Source organism: Teleopsis dalmanni, chromosome 2 (genome assembly GCF_002237135.1).
Source record: "Teleopsis dalmanni isolate 2A chromosome 2, ASM223713v2, whole genome shotgun sequence".
In the NCBI taxonomy this organism is placed as follows: Eukaryota; Metazoa; Arthropoda; class Insecta; order Diptera; family Diopsidae; genus Teleopsis; species Teleopsis dalmanni.
In genome coordinates, this window is record NC_051847.1 from 210,412,897 (window position 1) to 210,434,331 (window position 21,435).

General features: G+C 30.4%; 2 protein-coding genes across 6 annotated transcripts; one reads left to right on the plus strand and one right to left on the minus strand.

Moving 5' to 3' along the window:
* The first annotated feature begins 645 nt into the window (after nt 1–645).
* On the plus strand, nt 646–6,085 carry LOC119679679 (serine-rich adhesin for platelets). 2 transcript variants are annotated; one of them, XM_038092168.1, is made up of 10 exons: nt 646–1,213; nt 1,280–1,327; nt 1,394–1,488; nt 1,552–1,731; nt 2,730–2,924; nt 2,986–3,366; nt 3,434–4,563; nt 4,630–4,956; nt 5,016–5,120; nt 5,181–6,085. In XM_038092168.1, the coding sequence occupies exons 2-10, from the start codon at nt 1,288–1,290 to the stop codon at nt 5,239–5,241; spliced, it is 2,514 nt and encodes an 837-aa protein (XP_037948096.1). In that variant the 5' UTR covers nt 646–1,213; nt 1,280–1,287; the 3' UTR covers nt 5,242–6,085. The 2 variants fall into 2 exon arrangements, with proteins under 2 accessions (XP_037948096.1, XP_037948095.1); XM_038092167.1 differs by having other exon boundaries at nt 646–1,327.
* Nucleotides 6,086–9,211: 3,126 nt separating this feature from the next.
* On the minus strand, nt 9,212–14,266 carry LOC119683646. 4 transcript variants are annotated; one of them, XM_038097439.1, is made up of 3 exons: nt 11,343–14,002; nt 11,151–11,267; nt 9,212–9,393 (listed from the first exon to the last, which is right to left on the minus strand). In XM_038097439.1, exon 1 carries the CDS (start codon nt 13,763–13,765, stop codon nt 11,447–11,449), a length of 2,319 nt encoding a protein of 772 aa, XP_037953367.1. In that variant the 5' UTR covers nt 13,766–14,002; the 3' UTR covers nt 9,212–9,393; nt 11,151–11,267; nt 11,343–11,446. The 4 variants fall into 4 exon arrangements, with proteins under 4 accessions (XP_037953367.1, XP_037953366.1, XP_037953365.1 ...); XM_038097437.1 differs by lacking the exon at nt 9,212–9,393 and adding an exon at nt 14,122–14,266 and having other exon boundaries at nt 10,989–11,267; nt 11,343–13,808; XM_038097438.1 differs by lacking the exon at nt 11,151–11,267.
* Between the last annotated feature and the right edge of the window lie 7,169 nt (nt 14,267–21,435).

Below are 21,435 nucleotides of genomic sequence, written 5' to 3' on the forward strand. Positions count from 1 at the left end.
AACAGCTGTTAAGTGCATGGTAATCTTGTTACTCTGATAAAATATCTGGAGTGTTATAAATTTATCTGGAGTGAATTTATCTCGAAATGAAAATTGCACTAAAAATTATTCTTTATTGAGAAAGTTGCTCCAGCGGCTCGTTGCTCCAGCGATTTTGAGAAAAATCGTTCGAGAAAACTAAACGAGAAAGTTACATAAACGAGCCGCAAATATACACAATCGAAAACGACATTAGTCAATCAGTAATTTTTTCTTTTATATAAATATTAGATTATTGGTAAATTGTTTCTAAAAGTTTATAAATATATCTTCAGTGAAGGTTTTTCGAATTATCTATTTCGTATATATTACGTTATTCTGAACTGAGTTACTATCGTACTCAGCTGTATATAACTGAATATATATTAGGTTTGCTCCACGAGCTACTCGTAGTAAAGTAGAACGCATTTATGTATACACAGTGTTACTCAAAGTTACTACGAATAGCTCGTGGAACAGACCTATTGTATATTCTGTTTATAATTTATTTTTAATATCCGCCACTGGTTTTTATTTTTAATCATATGTTTCTATTGTGAACGGTTCAAAGAACTTACAATTGATAAAAATCAAATAAAAACAAGAACAAAAGAAAGGAAAAGAGAACAGAATCAGCCGCGGCAGTTTTTCCACTGTCTTTATTCTTAGTTGTTTTTTGATTTGGTGCTCGTTTTTCATTTTTTCGGTGCTGCTCAATTATTTTGGAGAGACAATGTAATATTTGAATAAATAAAAAGTATCAATAAATTGAAAGAACAAGATCAAGTAAAAGTAAACAAAAATAACAATAAAATTAAATCCGAGAGTGGGCAGGTGCTGCGAACAATTGAAAAAGTTCAATTTTGGCCGCTGGAAAAAGAACGATTATTAAATAAAAATAACCCATAATTGTTTAAATATTCTAAACACGAACCGCGTACAACACCCTAGCAAATAATGTGCCTATTGTTTCGACTTTAAAGTATTTAGTTCCTTGAAAATTTTAAACAGAAAAAACAGAAAATGTCTCTGCTCCGAATAGTGCCAGTCTAGTTTTTTCTTCAATTTCATTAGTTTTTTTCTTTTTGCGTTTCATATTTAAATAGCTGCTTAATTTGCATATTTATGGTTTTTTTATACAATACATTTCATTTAAAAGTGGTTAACATAAATTGTGCAAAAAGTGGAAATTCACGTAAGCGATTATTACAGAGAATTATATCTAAACATCCCTTTAAACTGGAACTATATTCTAAAGCAGCTTAAATTATGTGGAAGTGTCATAAGTGCGGAAAGCCAGTTTATTTTGGTATATTTTGTTAATACAAAATGTATACAATAAATTATAATAATTATTTCTTTCAATATTCAACAGCGGAACGTAAGCAGTCGCTAGGTTATGATTGGCATCCCGAATGTTTGAGATGTGAGGAATGCGGAAAACGTCTAAATCCAGGTCAACATGCTGAGGTAGACAAAGGAATATTAAAAATGTTTTTATAAAAATTTTATATTATTTAATTATTTATCTAGCATAAAGGAGTGCCTTATTGCCATGTGCCGTGTTATGGTGCACTATTTGGACCACAACTTTTTGGACATGGCACTCGTGTGGAATCTCATAAAAGTTATGGCATAAAAGGTTCTCAACGGCCTAATATAGGTAATAATGGACCAACTTTGCCGCGAGATCATTTAGAATCGAAATTAAAGGTAAATTTGTTTTTGATCTTTTATGAATGGTTTCTTATAGTATTCTGTTAATAAATTTTTATTTAAAAGCAGAAGAAAATACAAGTATTCAAGAAATTCAATATTATTCAAGATATTTAAACCGCAAGTTTTGTAAAACCAGCTGTACGGGCGAATAACCAATGCACATACAATTTTTAAACATGCGCTTCATTTTTTTCTGGGCATGAAGCCAGCTTTTGTATCATTGTGTAGCTTTATTGTTTATACAATATATCAGATAGATAACATTATAAAAGATAAATTAATTATATATAATAATATAAAATTATTTATAAGCCGAGTGCGTCTACTCCATGGGTAAACTTAGAAGAATTTCAAATATTTCATTTACTCCATGGGTAAATTCAGAAATGTATATTCATGTACCTAAAGAACGCTTTGGGATTTCTTCCAGAAAATAAAAATAATAATAATGAATTATAATTAATTTATATACACAGAAGAGAGCAATATTAAGAGTGCGGCTCTAATGATAACAACACAAGAGCAAGATTTGAACTAATTGGAGATCAGATGAGTTTTTTAAGTCTTGCAAGACTTGAACTCATTAGAGATCAGATGAGTTCGCCAAGTCTTGTCGTATAGAAAACTAATATTTATGAGTATCTTATTAATGATGACACAAAAGCAAAAGTTGAACTGATTGGATATCAGCTTGACATCGTCAAGTATTATTGTCATATAAAAAACTAATATTTATGAGCGCATTAATATTGATAATAACGTAAGAATAAGACTTGAACTAACTCGAGATCAGTTTGACTTTGTTAAGTATTGATTTGGCTTTAAAAAATTTTTATAACATTTAAGTTTATTCCTTTCATTATTAAAACACCTCTAAAGATTAAAGACACTTAAGATTAAGTGAATACGGTATTCTTCTGCACCGTTCCCAACTAACATATGTAAATACTTAGCAAAACCTTATTTTTGATTTTTTTTTATAAACATTACAGGTTTATAATCAATTTTATGACAATAAAAGTATGGAAGTGCGCAGCCGTGAAGTCAATAATCGGCTGATATTAGAAGGAGCATTGCGGGTTTACTGGGGAGTGCAAGGGGTAATACATTTAAAAGAAGACGACGATCAGCGCACATTTGTTGTACGAAAACGAAATTCTTATCGTATGTCGAAGAATAATGCAGATGTGAGTACATATTATCATACTTTAGTTATCACTCAATTGAATACGTTTTACATAATTGCAGGACATGACATCAGATAAAGAAAATGATGTGAGTGAGTCATTTGATGCGCCAACAACTACTAGCGAAGTAGATGGTCTTTCCACAGATATATCGTTATCTGAGAGTATGACATTTGATTCGTGTAGCTTAAATGAATATCCACTTTCCGAATTGCCAACAACACCCGAAGAAGCCTCAGCGAATACTACGACAGCAGGTGATACTGTACCAAATGGTGTAGCAGTAGAAGTATCAGAAACATCAGAATCTACTCCGACTTTATGCGGTTCCGATACGACATCACTAACTACCGCTTCCACTAGTTGTGTTTCGAACACTTTACCATCGAAATTAGAAAATTTGGAAAAATTGGACTGGGATGATATCGATGAATTACTGCAGGTAATTTTTAATATTTAATATATTGGTATACGTTTACTTTGAAATATTTATGCTTTAATTCTTTTAGGTTGAACGTCGTATTAATGAAAAAGATAAAATATATGAAACGATGCCAGTAAAATTACCTTCATCGTCACAGTCTTCCACTGATAGTTCGCCAACAAAAACTAATTCAGCACAAAATTGTACTGACAGCACTAATGTCACGAGTGAGGTAGCTTCTTCGGCAACAACTACTACATCCAGTATAAATGATAACAGCAGCAACACTAATAGTTCTTCTAGTTCAACTACAACATCAACATCAACGTCTTCGGATAATTTTTTAACTGCAACAGCTTCTATGCCTACAGCAACAAATAATACATCGGATACAACAACTACAACGACTGTTGATAATTATATGACATCAGATGATGCGACACTTAAACCAATGGATTTTGAAGATTTTAAGCGTAGTGTACATCAAGATTATGTTAATGGTGCAAATTCATTCCAAGAGCCAAATGATAATTCATTGAAAAAAAATCAACCCATTGATCCAACAAGAATACATGATTCACTTAAGCTTTATGGTGAAAATCAAATGAGTAAAAGTTTTAATTGTGAGCATGCTTTGCGTTCTATAGATGCCAGCCTAATTAACGATACGCTTAATTTAAAGAGTGGTAATGACAATCCACATTCTGCACAGCGTATGTATGCATTGCAAAAGAGTGGCTCGGCTACAAATACACACCATAGTCAACAGCCAAATTCACCATATTATCATGGTCGCCATTTGTTTGAGAAGGGTATAAATAGGTCAAAATCTGGTCCATCTTGCTTTGATTATTCGGACAGTGACGATGATGATTCAACATTAAAACCACAACGTATAGCTACTATACGACGCAGTGATGTACCACAGCGTTATATACAAATCCAGATGAATTGTTACGGTAAAGAAGCTGGAAGTGAAGGTGAATCAAGCCGTGCTGATGCTCCTTCAATTACGAACAGTGGTGCCATTGCTGGCGATGAACTCACACAAACCGAGGAGCTTATTACTGCAAGTAATGGATGTGATGTGGCCGTAAATGGTAATAGTATGGCAGGTGAAGAACAACCATTACATATCACAGAAGACGGCGTGGTATTACGCCGACCGCCTAGAACAGGTGCTGCTGCTATTAAACGTAGAAGCGGCAATCGTAGGTAAAACACTTTGCATATGCATATGTAATTTACAAGTAAATGATCGTTTATAAACTTTTCTTATAGATCACGTACGAAATTGAAGCGCCGCTGTTCTATTAACGGTCATTTCTACAATCGTGAAACTTCATTTTTCACACCTCCGTACGGTTCTCAAATGTCTGTATGGGTGACATCATTGGTAACTACACAGGAAGTTATTAATTTGGTGCTTGAAAAATATAAGGTCGATAGTCCGGCTGAAAACTTCTCACTTTTTATTGTACGTGATAATGGTGAGCAGAAACGTTTGAAAGAATTGGAGTATCCTTTAATAACACGTGTCATGTTGGGTCCACATGAAGATGTGGCGCGTCTATTTCTTGTAGATGCCAGAAAAACTGATGAAATCAGGTAAAAATCAAATGAATTTCTATTGTTTAGATTATTGCAGTAATAATGTATCTTTATAGTAATGAAGTTGCTCAATTTTTAAATTTATCACTACCAGAATGTCGTGCAATTTTAGAACGTTACGATCAGGAATTAGATCGTGAAGTTACCAAAGTTAAAGAAAAGTAATTATGATAGTGAATTTGAAAAACATTTAATTTAAATTAATTTATTTTCTTTTGTAGATATGCAGAATTAAGTCGCCGTATTGTCGGACGTATGGAATCTCTTAAAGTTCATTTATAAATTAAATATTTAGTATAATTAATCTCTACAAGTTGGACTCAAATAAGTTAGTTTTGAACTATTTTTTAGTTGATTATGTGCTGTTGCAAGTGTGTATTAAAGTAACCAATGCGTACCGGATTTATTTCGAACTTAAGAATTATGAGTCTGCTTCAAGTACAGCAAAAACTTACAAATTTGAAACATAATTATTTAATATTTACATTTAATCCCGATTATATTTTGGAAAATTTCAATATTCTGTGTAAGTTTTTCCACTACCCCATATTCCATTTTCGCGTCTACTGGTTGTTGATTATAAATTTGAGTGTTCAAAAAAAATGTGCTGAGCACAGTTTACTGTAATTAATGCAAAAATTTTATAACTTTAAAGCGCGATATTTCAGAAAACAAGCTAGTCTGCATATAGCGTAGTGAAAAAAGTTCGCTAAATATTAAAATTTACTGAAATTTCTTTTCAAATCGAAATCTCCACAATTGTTTTTATTTTTAAAAACATTTTTTCTATTCATAGTTAGTATTTATATTTTTTAAAAATTGTTAAATGGTATAATATGCTCCTGATAATCCAAACACTCAATATTCTGATTATCGCGGTAATGTGTCATCGCACTTATGTTCACTATAATACTATAATCCGAGAAAAAAAAAACAGTATAGAAATAATCAAATTTCTACTTTAGCTTTATAAACGCTATATAAACGTTTTGAAAATGCATTTTCTTAAACTCATGTATTAATTTATTATATTAATAGTGAAAAAAAATCTTTCGGTTATCTGGACCAAACTTGAAACATGATTTTCTGGACTATCAGGAATATACTATATCTAATTTTTAAAATTTTTTATCAAAATATATAAAAAAATGTTAATTACAAATATTCTTACTTATTTATTCTTACATACTTATTTTTTTAAGTTAATTTTAAAATAATTCGAAGCGGTACGCATACTTGATCTGCACACTGAACTTTCATAAAATTCCAAAATATTTTGCATCCTTCCTATCATTTTATATTTTGTATGCTGCACAATTTACCTTGTTTTAAAAGGTTTAATTTATGTATAACAAATTTGAAATTTATAACTTTATATATTTAGATGATTAAATATTTTATAAAAAAAACACAGCACATTTACATTATATTTTCAAAATTTTTAATTTAACATAATTTTTGCACCCCCATTTTGAAATGATATTCATATTTTGAACAAAATTTTTATACATTAATACTTTTAAAATTACTGTTAAATCCAATATTATAATTTTTAAATTAAAACTAATATTAAATAATTGCCAAAATCCAGTGATTGGTGCAGCTACTGCTAATATATCTTTAAATAAGCACGATTTTCATATTAAATATTTACTTTATTTCTAAACATTTTTATAATTTTCTTTAATTAATTTTTTAATTTTTAAACTCAAATAACATTTTGCTTAAGTAAGACTCGTATTAACCAAATATTATTAATTTTATGTTAACACAATTAATTTTAAGAAAATAATTTTTTCAATTTTTTTCTACACAAATATTTTTTTTTCTTACTTAAAAATAAACACACGAACAAAAATAACGTTTAAAGTCGCTTTTAAAATTATAAACAATTTTATAATATAGAAATTTAAGGATACAATTTTATATAACAAATAATTATATATGTGTATTAATTTTAAATATCAAATATTAAAACGAGAATACTGCAAATAAGATATTGAAAGTTAATAATTGAATATTGAAAAAATAAAATGCAATTTAATATTGTTATTAATAAGTTTCTACGTAATTAACTATTGTTAATTGAACTCTATTATAGTACTAATGAGATCAAAATAAAAGTTTTTAAAAAATGGTGAAAAAATTGTTTTTTATTAAATTGTATTTTATTTATTTATTTATAGTCATTTTTTATTAAACTAATAAATTATGTCATCTACTAGATTACATTTTTAATACTTGATTTTACTTAATTCTTCTATTAAATGGTTTTGTAAGGCTTGTGACAATAGACTTCAATACAGATTTTATTTTTATTTTGCGAGTTTATACAGAAGGATGAATTTGAAGATCTGTATCTAGTTTTTAAAATACTTTGAAAATTGTGATATCTACTACAACTGCCATACAAATAGGTGTGAATTTGGATGCGCTTTGTAGTTAACAAGAGATTGTCAAAATCGATCCAACGATTTACACAAGTGAACATAAAGTTGCTACAATCCGCATCAAGTGAAAATTCTTCATCATCATCCTAATTTGCGCTCACGCACTGACAGAACACTCTTGACCAAAGATACCTTTTACGCGAGACTCGAAGAAATTTATGACCGCAGTCCTGCCCACGACTTAAAATTGTTCTCGGGAATTTTAACGCAAAGCTGATAAGAGAGAAAATCTTTGATTCAACGGTCGGAAAATTCAGCCTCCATGAATTCACCTCTAACAACGGACTGAGGCTGACTGATTTCGCGTGGTGTTATGTAGTACCAGATTCTTCCATCGCGATATTTATAAGACAACATGGCTATTTCTCGATCAATCAACACAAAACCAGATTCATTACGCGATTGACGCAACACACGAATAAAGTGAGCTGGATGTACGTTCGTTTCGTAGTCTAAATATTGGCACAGTCCAAATATCGGCACAGGCCAGTTGTCGTAGCCACGGTACGCATGTGACTTGGTACCGCGAACAGCGTATGTTTTCGTACACAAAAAAAAATTTGATGTATAAGCTGAATTCTTTGCCGCTTAACTCTTTAACCAAATCACGTCTCTCTCTCTCCGATATCGTGCGAGGCTTCAGATAAGGTAATACCTTATCATGTGATGTTTTCAATTTCGTCATCGAAAGGATGATGCACAGGGCAGGTGTACATCGTAATGGAATAATATTTTACAAATGTATTTAGTTCCTTGGCTACGCTGAAAACATTGACATTGTAGGGCGTAGCAAGTACGATATTGTAGCTGCCTTTGCTACTATCGAAAAGGAATCTGCATGAATGGGTTTAGCGGTGAAGTAAATGGCGATTATGCTTTTGAATCTGTCAACGTTACAAATCTATTTTGGCACCGCCATTACGAACAACAATAATGTCAGCTTGAAGATCAGACGTAGAATCACCTTTGCTAACAGGTGCTACTAGTAGTTCAATAGGCAATAGAGTTCTCTCTCAAACAAAACTTATTATAGGTTGCTCATCTTTCTTGTGCTTCTGTATGACGCAAAAGCATGGCCGTTATCATAGATTGATGAAGCTGTACTGAGTGTTCGAGAGAAAAATTCTTCGTTAGATCTTTGGTTTTCTATGAGTTGGGGAGGTCTAGTGCATCCGAGTAGACGAACTGTGTGAGCTGCATTACGACATTGAAATAATTCAGCGAATTAATATCAAGCGGTTTCAGTGGCTTGGTGTACAGATAGACCGTGTCTCTGGTGGAGCGTTCAAGGTTATGGAACACTAACCGGATTTGATGTATGAGATTCGAGAAGGTGCGCACACAGCAGACGCGCCATGGAAATATATGCTGCGTCAGCCGGTAATCCAGTAACGGGATTTTATGACCAAATGAGTAAGTGTTTAAGTAATATTAAACTAATTTTATTTAAATATTTATTAATATTAAATATTTTTATGCAGAGATTTTGTAATATACCTCTTTCTATTGCAATAGAAAGATAAAATTATTTTTATCTTACGAGCTAATACAGTTCGATGAATTTGGAGTTCTGTTTTTATTTTTATCAAATTTGTAAATTTTTAAAATATTTTACATATTAAAAATGAGTCACTCTATACACATAAAAATATGGCAATATATACTCAACTCAAGTGTTATACTTCAAAGTTTTTCATATAATATAAAATACATATATAAAGAAATTATTTTAATAATTTTTTTGTATTATTTAACTTCTCAAAAGTACTTATATAAAAATTTATAAACTTCACTTATATTTAAAACACGGTGGGATTGCTCTATCCTGATATCCGTTAAATGGCATAAGACATAAATATATATTTTTTATTAGTTCAATTGGTATATATGTGGTATATACATATGTATATATTGTTGACTTCAAAAGACCTAGTCATTGTAGTATGTTGTACGTACTTCACTTTTATCCATTCTGCCGTTAATTCTAGAAAATAGTAAATACGAATAGAATTAATTATAGTACAATTAACACTAATAAAACCAGTAATGGTATAACTAAAAAAGAAGGTGATGGTAAGGATAATGGTATAGAAAACTGTAAAGGAGTTAGGGAGAGGACAAGCGTGATTAATGTTATAGTTATATATAGCTAATTAAAATTAACATATTGGCTATGTGATATATATATATATATATTTCAATAGACTTAAAAAGTGATTTTTTTAGATCTATTTTTATAAACGATATTTTATATATTTTATATACAATCCTGCACTTTGATAATCATCTATATATAAAAATAAAATTTTGAATTTATTTTTCGACCTATTTTTTTATAACGGTTTTTATATCTATATATATTAGGTTGTTCGGAAAGTAATTTCGTTTCTTCCAAAGCCGATGTTTACCAAAAAAAAGGTGATGTTGTGTGTTTGGTGAGATTTTAAAGGAATCGTTTTTTTAAGCTTTTACCGGATAACACAACGATTAATTCGGAAGTCTACTGTCATCAGCAAGACAAACTGAATGATGTACTTCAACAAAAAAACGAAGTTACTTTCCGAACAACCTAATATATATATTTCTTTTTTGTTTTTTTTTGTTTTTTTTGTTTTTATTTGGCAATATAGACAATAGAATAAAGAGGATGACGTAAATATAGTTTTATGAATATTAATTTGTGTTAGATCCTGATCCTGATGATAATTCACGAAGATAGTCAAAATATAGAATACATTATAAAATATGTATAATTATTATTTTAGAGTTCTAATGCTCATAGTATGGGAATATGTTCAAACTCTTTGTTATGAGAGAAGAACTTAGATAGAAATTATCTTAGAATATATTCTGTTTTATCAGGTTTAAATAATTTTGCTTAATACATCACTGGAATACAATAAAATCTATTAAAGAAGTTATATTATTTTCTATACATAGTCACTATAAATATAATATAAATTGTAATAACAAATAACTGGAATATTAATAATAGTAATAGTGTACTTTGTATATAGCACAGAAGCTTTAAGCTTCCTACAAAAAGTGCTTATCCAAAATTTTTTCCTTTGTAAATCAAAAATTAATTTCATCATTTAAACTCCACTTCAAATTTTATTTATCCTTTGGGAAAGATTAGATTAGCCTTATCATCTTGTGTGCTTACTGATGAAAGCCTCAGTAATCATAGAAGCGTAAAATTAGGGTGAAATCAATAAATGTGAAAAGGTAATCTAAACATCATTGAGCATTGAATTATCAGGAGGAGTACTGCACAGTGGGCAATAGCGACTAAATAAGAATGAAAAAATTAATTATTTTAAAGTGTATTATTGAAAAATTTGATATCAAATTAATTTTCAAATTATTTATTAATATTTAATACATATTTTAACACGTAAGTGTGATATATAATTTCGAATAGAATATTACTATATCCATCAATAGAGAAAGACAGAAACAAAGTTCAAAAATTTATCACATTTTTTACTAATCAATTTATAATTTATATGAATATAATATATAATAATATATATATATATAATAATAATAATAAAATAATAAATAAAAAAGCTCTTGTCTTAAAAAACCTAAAAGAGAAACCCATTCCACCGATGGATGAAAAATACAAACATAGACCAGTATACTTAGAGATATATAAAATAATTTTTTAAAGGAAGAGTTTATAATACTATAAGATTATATTTTTAGCAATACAGCTATATTTCCTGGCATTATTACGTATTAAATCCAGATAGACGTTAGAGTGATATTATAAAGCAGTTAGAATACTCCAACCCACAAAATCTTTCAAGAACTCTTAGATAAAAGTGATGACATATTGGTATTTTAAGTTGTCTGAAAAATTAATAACAGAAAAAGGAATGTACAAGGTGTGTTCGTTATATTCATATACAAATCCATTTTACTTACTTCTTCATTAGGTTAGTGTTAGTGTCTCGTCAACTCCAGGTTTTCTTCAGTTTTTCCAAACTCTTTTGACTGTTTTTTGGTTAACTTGGTTGGTTCTTCTTTTTTTAAATATTTTTTCTTTGAATCTGTTTTCCTTTTATATAATCATTTATACGTTTATGTGTATCTGGGCTTCGTGTCTGTTTTGATAGTTTTGGTATGAGAGCTGCACGTCTATTTCGTACGGGTTTACAATCTTTACGAAGGTATGAGTTTGATTGTGGATTAGGTGATGATTTAACTGCATTTAATAATGTGTCCATATGATTTGAGTCATTCTCATTTGTGTCGGAAAATGTTGGATATGATGAAGTTAATTTAGACCAAAAATCTGAAGATGTTGGATTAATACTTAAAGTATTATTTTCAGAGTAGGTACTCGATTCTTCATAACTGCTATGGGAGTCACAATTACTGGAAATGCCTGAACAGGTTGCCTTTGAATCATTTCTTGTTAGATTAACAAATAAACTTGGATTATGTAATAAGGTATTTATATTTAAATGATTCCACATTTTGGGTGTATTAGTTTGAAATGTATTTAACTGACAAATTACAGAATCTTCTGGCATAATATATTTATTTTCAGGGTTATTGGTTTGAACATGAGGATTTGAGTCTTTCATGTTTTTTGTGGTTTCAATACCAGACAGATCGATATCCATAAGTTCTTCAGGCAAATCTGGTAACCAATTTATATCTAAACCATCATCTGATTGTTCAGGTGACGAATCATTATCTAGTATATCTTCTGCAGTTTTTGGTGAGAGTTTTATATCCAAAAAATCGTTCGGCTTTTTTAGTGAGCAATTAATTACTAAAATATTGTCTGGTTCTTCTGTTGAGCAATTCATATCCATTTCCTGTGACGAATTTATATCTATAATACCATATGACATTTCATCTAATAAATTCAGGTCCAAATTATCATTTGAGATAGCTGCAAATTCATTCATATCGAAACTGTAAACTGGAATTTTCGGTGGCAAATTCATATCCAAAAAATCATTAACCGTGTTTAGTGAGTAATTCGTTTCCAAAATATCGTCTGATATTTCTGTTGAGTAATTAATATCTAAAATATTTTCTGACCTATCAGTTGACGAATTTAGATCTATATTATCATATGGGATTTCAGTTGGCAAATTAATATCTAAAACATCATATGACAAATTAGTTGACGAATTCATATCCAAACTATATACTGGCATTTCTAGTGAAACCTCATCCGAAATAATTTCTGCCATTTTTGATGAAAGGTTATCTAAAATATTATCACTATTTTTATTCATTGTAACTGACTTTATTAGTGAAACAGGACGAGTGTTATTTATGTTAACGGATATATCGTTTGTTGGTTCAAGATTTCTAAAACTAGAATCCGTATTGTTGCCTTTGGTAGAGAAACCATAATTATTTCCTAAATCATTTGGTTTCTTCGATATATTTGTTAAATTTATGAAGTAATTTGTAGTATCTTGAGGAGTAGATTGTTCCACTGCAGATAAAAGTGTATTATCAGAACTATTTAAAACTTCATTATTTTTCGAGTTTAAATATGTTGAAGTAACAATGGATGAACTTACACCAGGAAATATACTACCATATGGTTCTTCTCTGGTTTTATATTTCTTACGGAAAACTTCATCTCTTATTAATGTTTTACTGGAACTCGCTAAAAATTTGTTGTGCGCAACTTCCTCTGGTAGCGTAATTTCATGTTTCGTTGGAGATAAAAAATCTAAATATTCATCTATATCCATCGTCCAAGTTGATGTAGTGTCTGGAGATGGTATATCAGTTCCATCAAATTGTTTTGAACTTTCTATACAAGCTTTTATAGCTTCATTAGATTCCATATCCCATATCTTTGGATGACGTAATCTTATATGATTTTTAAAGCCACTTGGTTTATAAACTCCAGAACAATGATTACACACCACCATATCCATTGCTGTATTCTTTGGATTTAAGCCATAATTATGCATATCATTGCTATCTAATCGATGTACTTGATTTGATAACAATGAGGACTTTTGCATGTAATTTGCAGCATTTTCATGGAGTTTATCCATAGCTTTCTTTTCATCTTTAATTAAATTGAAAAATTGTGACCAATCCTGCCCTCGTAATTCATAGAGTTCATTATTAACAAAGGAACTAGAAGCGGCATGACCATTCTCATCATCATCAACACCACCATCATCATCATCAACACCAATATCATCATCACCACCATCATCTGAATTGTTGGAATGCGATGAGGACATAATTTGGAAATTATTTGACTCAACAACATGATCAAGACGTTTTTTGACATTTATTTCTCGATTTCCATGAGAAACAGAATTTTCCATTTTATAAGAATTGTAATTTGTTGACATTTTTCAAGAATGCTGCAGACAGGTTTACGATCTTCTTAGTCCACTAAATTGTTATATGATTTAGAATTAATAATTTATCAATTTAAGTTTTTTCAAAACACGTATCAAATCAAATACTAATCGGTCAAAAGCTGTTTGTAATTTACATTACTTTCTTGATTACATATGTTACTTATGTTTCCTATAACATCCATTTTTATCAGATCGTTCTTTTAGTTATTCTTCAATATCAAAAAAAAATTCTCCAAAATTTTGAAATGATATGAAGTATATACACATAAGTAGCATACTTTGGCTATCTAATTGTAGTTGTATATAATTGTAGTATATTTTATAAACTTATTTTATATACTTACCTTTATTTATTTCAACTTCACTTTATTATTATTTTACTATACTTTCAGATTTCTTGCAAAATTTAAACACTAAATTTTAAAAACTATGTGAAGAGTTAGCTTTGACACTGCTTTTGAATGAAATGAAAAGCGCGAAGTACCCATACGTTTCTTATTAAACCGAAATGAACACAAGAAAAGACAAACCCAGAACTGGGTTGCTTTTTCAAATGCTTTCAGACGTTATAAAGTACAAAAGTACGTTAAAATAAATTTATTTATACAATTTTGATTTTGTTTTTAAGAAAATTTTTTTGTTTATTTAAGCCCGTGCACAAGCTTAAGCTTACCATCTAAGTTAGTGTTGTAGCGTATGGAATGTTTACAAAAGCTTCAATATTTTCGTTATATTAACGAAAAATTCTTATGAAATTTTTGTCTTCTTATTGTTTACAATAATTTTGTATATTTGGAATGAATTCGCAATTGTGGCTTTCACGATGTTTACATTAATTTTTGCCTAAGCGGTAAATCATTTCTCTTATTCTTATGACTTTGAATTTGCAAATACTCCACTAAGATATATGGTTTTGATAGAATATGCAATAGTAAATTTAGTTTATTTCTCACAAAACTGATTAAATTGCTTCTTTTATAATTTTTGTTTCTAATGAATCACAAAATTAATTCGTCAAGATATTGATTATGGCTTTGAATGGCATAATCATCACAACATATATACGCTAAACAAAAAATAGTTTCGAAATTGTTATTATTATAGAAGTAAATAATTCTCATATTTAATTATTCGTAAATAAATTTTTTGAGACTGCAATTATTCTGCAGCTGGTTTATGATTTCGTTCTAATATAAACACAGCAAGTAAGTTTTTTAATAAAACTTTCACAACACACTAACAAATTCAAGTAGGGCTTTGGGTCAGTTGGTTAAGGAACGCTGACTCTGAGCTTCAAATTTGGCAGGACACGAGTTCAATATCTGGTACTTAGGCAGTCTGTTGCATCAGCCTGATGTTACTACAGTAGTATTAGCTGCCCTGACATGATTTTTTTTGTTGGTTGTTAGCTGTAGTACTTGTAGCCAAGAACCACTTCCCAAAACCGGCGAGCATACCGGGCTAGCCACCATGTCATACAAGGCAGCTAATACTACTGTAGTAACATCAGGTTGACGCAACAAGTCTCAAAAAATAATTAAATACAAGAATTATTTCTAAGACCACTGATGATGGATATTTGGCAATACTTAAAACAGCTGTACTGGTGTTCTCATCAACACCAGTGTCGCGCAAATAAACAATACTTAAATTTAAATTCATACCAAAACAACTGATTCACACATCACACAAATTGGACTTAAAATAAAATGTACTAGTAAAGTCTGTGTAGAATTTTTAAATTACGACAGGGATGTTACGCTCACTCAGATGTTCACATTTAGTTGAAAATTTCCTGGTGAAACACACTTGTGTGTACACAGTGTTTCTCAAAGTCTATTATGAGTAGCTCGTGGAACAGACCTATTAATTAAATAGATCAACTGATTGCTTATGGCACATCTAATTCAGCATTAACGTAGCAGTTCTCGAAGAGTCATTAACTTTTTGTAATTTTTTTTAATTCTATAGGTTGATTTCTTTCTTTGATTTCATAAAAATCTTTTTTTTTAATCTTCAATATTAGTTTTTTTTTGTCATATTTTATGTTTATATGTATTGTATGGTACAAAAATTAAGAACATTTTTCCACTGTTACCTATAATAACAGTAAATACTGGAGAAATAAGCCTGCCCAGCACATTTTGTACACGTACTTGAAATATAAGCAATCCATTGGCAGGTTACTAATAATTTTCTACAAATAAATTTGTAAAGGATGCTTAATGTTTTAATTTTTTGACCTTTTTGGAGTTATCACTCAGAAAGTTACATATGCAAAATATTAAAATAAAATGTAATAATAGGAAATTTAGAAGAATTTAAAACGTCTCAAATATGAATTTTATATTTTGGAGTACAAAATTTATGAAAAATTAAAATTTGGTAGTAATACGTACTTATATATTTTGTTTATATTTTGATTTTATAAAATAAGATAAGATAAGATAAGGTAGAACGGCGTACTAGCTCCCATTTGAGCAGAGCACTGCGACCATGATTGATCTTTAGTGCTACAACAGACCCTAACTGAACAGAAGACATTCCGCTTTCCGGATGAAGGTTAAAATGTCAGCCGTTGAGGACCTCCTAATGTCGGAAGGGGAGAGCAATTCCCGACCTCGTCCTGGCCCAGATCAAAGCTGTGCAGTTGCTGGTTGTCTCGTCTGTTTCTAGGCAGAGTCTACAATCTATCTCTTCGGACAGGCCTATTTTGTTTGATTTTATAAAATATTTTAATAAATTTTTAATAGCTTGGTGCTCGAAGTATAAACGTACCTTCTCGTGACAAGGTATACAAATAGTGCTATAGAATTCATCACATAACGATATACCACATGACGACGTGGATGCAGTATAGAGATCGCATTACTTTAATGTATTTATTATAGAGCATAGTTTTCGAAGTTTGTCATAATATATTCAGCTCCAGAATGGCGGAAGTTATTCAAACTTGAAATGGCAGCTCAGTTTATATGAACAGCTGATTTACGCGACTAACACGGGAAGCTATTTACGGAATCGTATAAAATTATACAATTTGCGAGTTTTGTCTTCCTAAGTTTCGTTAGTAGTTTTTTTATTACTTGATATAAGAAAGTGTTGACAAAATAGTGCATCATAAAAAAAAAATATAAATCTTATATGAAACTGAAACCTCGAAATTATGCTTCAGTAAATTAATCCATAAGAAGACCGAAACATAGATTTCCTGTAAAGTTTTAGATAAAGACCTTAAAAGTTGTAAGACCCATCATTTTTTATGATGAATTGTAAATATTTCATATCAATTTAAAAACCGATCTTAAGTATGGCGACAGTACATGAAAAACGAGGAAATATATTTTCAGACAACTAAGAGTCTATAAATTAAAGAATATGTGGTATATTTTGACCGAAATTGATACGTTACGAAAGTCTTTTAATGTTAATATGCAGTGTATATATTCAAATAGAATTAAAAGGTAAAAATTGTGCAAAGGATTGGCCATACTCTCAGAGAAAAAAAAACATAGCAAGAATGGTACTACAATGGATTCCATTGTTCTTTTTTGGGGAAGGCCTAAAATTATATGTACGTGAAAGAACGAAGCCGAATGCATCTCAACGGTTGTGGTAGTACCTTTATATATGTATTTTCTTGCTACTGAGTCTGTTAGAAGGAGCTTATTTCTGCTTTATGCTCTATATCTAAATGTAGATATTTGGAAAGGAAAAAATAATAATTATAATAATAAGGAAGGAATCCAAGGAATCCGATTTTAGTCTTGAATTATAATATTGTTTCTACAAGAACGAATATTTCTAATGTTAATTTTTTCTAGCTGAGATGTGACTTTTATTGGAGATATATGAATTAATCCCATTTTTTAACTAATTTAACCAATATTCTTCTGTAGCTGTGAGCACGTAACACTTGCTAAAAATAAATTAACTTATTCAGTTAATAATCAAATAATCATTACAAAATATTTAAAATAATTGTGACATTAGCGATATCAAATATCAATTGACATGACTCCTTAAACGAATTTTATTAGCAGTCTCGAAATCCATTCTGACAAATATCTAACGAACATAAGTGTACTAGTATTCTTTAGGTCACATTACATATTCCATTAAATGAAAAAAAAAAAAACAAATAAACGTTAAAACCCATTTTAGTACATTGAATTTCATTCAAAATCCTTTGCTCGTCCCTGCAGTGTACTATCCTTTCATTGTTAGCTAAGGACTGAACTCCTACATGTCACATGAGTAAGCACGGCACACACCACACAGCTCACAGCTAACGAATGGATGCAACATTATTAACCATTCAAAAATTTGAAATTTCAACACATACCAATTACGTGTACTCGTACCTAATACAACAACAAAAAGGTTACTTCAGTACTTAAGTCAACTGCCAAATAGTAATGCTTTAAGGAGTGGTAGACGACAAATTCAATGAGCCATTGACATAAAAGACTTCAAAATCGCAGTGGCTTAAAGTTGCTTCTGCTGCCAAATATTCGAATTTGGTATTGCACAGGAGCGGAAAAGGGAAAATAATGCCAAATTCGTATTGTCTTTGGCTGCTGCTATTGACACATTCCCAGTAGGCTCTAGCAAGGAAGGTTAAATGCTATGGCAGGAGTTGTGCTAAAGAGCGTGACATTTTCAATTAAAAGAGAATCAAACTATACGAAAATCATCAACAAAGACCTATTTGCACTCCTAAAGTAAAAATCTACGAGACGAGAAATGAAAATCGATTAAATACTGTGAGAAAATTGCTCTGCTCTACTCTGGTGTTGCTTATTGCCATTTGTGGGTGGTGTTTGTTTAGATGGAATAGCTGTGGAAAACGATGTGCTATTGTTCAAAGAGGTCCATGAGGTCGAACATTTTAAGTTTGTTGTTATTTGCCAAATATGGTGAATTGAAGAGAAATTGCTTCCAAGTTTAGAACATGCGCAGAACTGCAGTGTTTTCCAGAGACTATTTTTAGTGTTGCCACCCACATTAACTAGAAAATAAATTTTAAAAATAAATAAATAATAAATATATTTATATATTCTCTATATTAAAGTATAGCAATTTTTATATATATGTTTATTAGCTATGTATCTATATTTGATTTAATCCTACTATTGTATATTAACAGTACCTATAAATTTTATCTAAAACAAAAACTTAAACAGACCTTTCGATTAAGCCCTTTTTACAGGTCAATATATAAGGATGATTATGAAATTATATGAAATGAAAATAAATTTTCTGGATGGAAAAATTATGATATAAGTTGAAAATCAAGAAAGGATATAAGCACATATATATATAATATATTTAAGAGCACAGTTTCAATACAAATAAATACTCGATACTTTTCTTTAGATACCAAGTTTTTTAATATTCGATACTTACTTAGTGTTTGGTATCCAAAGACAAGTACTTTCACATATTGTTAGGATACAAATATGCTTCCCGTTGTGGTCTTACTTTCTTTGTCAATACACTGAACTGCTCATAACCATTTCATGTATGTCTAGAAGTACTCACGACTTTATCATGAGTATAAGTACAAAATACTTTTAAAAAGTAAGTATCAATATCTTAAAGCATACTTAAATGTAATCGAAAAAGTGAAAGTTACAGTTCATCTTTGATCGTTCAAAAACTTTTAACGCCATAAGTAACTTTTACCACAAAAAAGATTAAAAAAATTGCTATATAATACCTGTCTCCAGTTATGTAGCTCCTGATTCTCGCATAAGATTCCTTTGTTCATTTTAGTTTATGAATAAATACCAAGGAATTACAAAAGGATATGCGGCACTTCATACTGTAGTAAATGAATCAATCACTTAACTGACGTAGACGTTAAAGTCATTTAATACTTCTAATGTGACGGTAGCGAGTTCGTTATTAAAATGGAGTAGAGTTGTTGATTACGTCAACTTAAACTTCATGCAATCAAAAAAAAGAGGGGCTCACAGTTAGTGTATACTGATGAGTCCACATTGGAAGGGAGCGGCGCGAATTGTAGAGCCAAATTTCCAGAGGGCAGTGGCAATGGGTAGGTTCCATTTCTCAAGCGGTTGTCCACGTCCTAGAGCTATCTGTAAGTAAATGTATACGTAGGGGTACTTGCGGCATCAACATGTACAACTTCTTAGACAATCAATCTTCAATTTTCTCACCATCTTAGCGACGAGAAATTCTGTAACTCTGCTATAGTTACTGAGACATGAGGGGTACAAAGGCAATGAAAGGGCAGTTGCACTGATCAAAAAGGGAGGAAGAATACTTTTCATAGGCCCAGAACTCTTCAGTGGAGTTAACAACAGCTTCAAAACCAGCCTTGTACGCGAAAGAAAAAAATCAAACCTAACCGACTTTTTGAGAGTCTTCATTCAAAAAGGCTTATTATCACTGAACATATAAAGGCTGAAGCTGAACTTTTTAAACAGAAAAGACAGTTGACAGTTGATGTTAAAAACAAAACTGTCGTGTGAATATAGCTTTAGCAATATACTATAATGGCCGTGTGCGAGTTCGACTAAATTGATGGTAAATTGAGGGAAGTAGTAAATTATGTCGGTATGGCGGTGAATGTTGGTATTTACCAGAATTTCAAGTAGGGTAAATTTAGATAAAAATTAATTTACATAAAAATTAATTAGGTAAATTAAGTGTTACCATTGAGAAAATTTTATAACATATTTAATAAATAAATAAATTAATTTCTTAAATTTGCCTATCAATTTACTCGAACTCGCACACTCCTATGAGGTAAATTGTTAAATTAGTGCAGAGCAAAAAATTCCTAGGAAATTTTAATTTACTTTACATCAATTTACTCAAACTCGCACACAGCCATACTATAATATGGTATATGCTTAGCACATGTCTGTGTAACAATGATAATAAATATTATTAATGAAATGCAACCCTGAGTGTTGAATTCTATTTTACTGGTGTTTTCCAAAGTTTGTCTCTTACAATACCGAGGCAATAAGTTAAGAGAGAAATTTTATCCTAAACATAATGGTGACTTGGCAAGTGCATATTACAAATTCCAACAGTCAAAGATAGACTCCAATCAGTTTAAGATTGGACGCGGCCGTGTTTGAAAGTGTTTTTAATCTGACTCGGAATATATTCCGAACACATATAAAATTGCAACAAAATATTGGCAAAGTAGAAATACAAACGGCAGGAAAAAAAATTTTAATACGCAACTGTATTTGTACATGCGTAGATGAGCTCCCAAATGCTTGACTGTGTGTGCAATCGGTCTATTGGACAATAATAAATAAAGTCCTGCACTAGGATATATAGACTAATTAGAATAATAAACATTTTATGCGCATAATTAAATCAAAAGGAAACGGAAATAAACAATAATACATATTAATTTGTGAAGAACGGCATTTGCATTGTATTTTCAAATTTCACGGTCAAGATGAGAAGTTTATTTTTAATCACCTTTGTCTGGTGTCTGGTGTTGATGTCATCTGGCATGCATGGCGCTGATGCGAAAAAGAAAAAGTACATTGGAGAAACTGGTGGAGATTTTGAATTTATTGATGAGGTAAGAGTTGTGTAAAGTACATTGTATATGTGGTAGGTGGTATGTGGTATGTGTGTTTGACGGATTGCAATTGAAATGC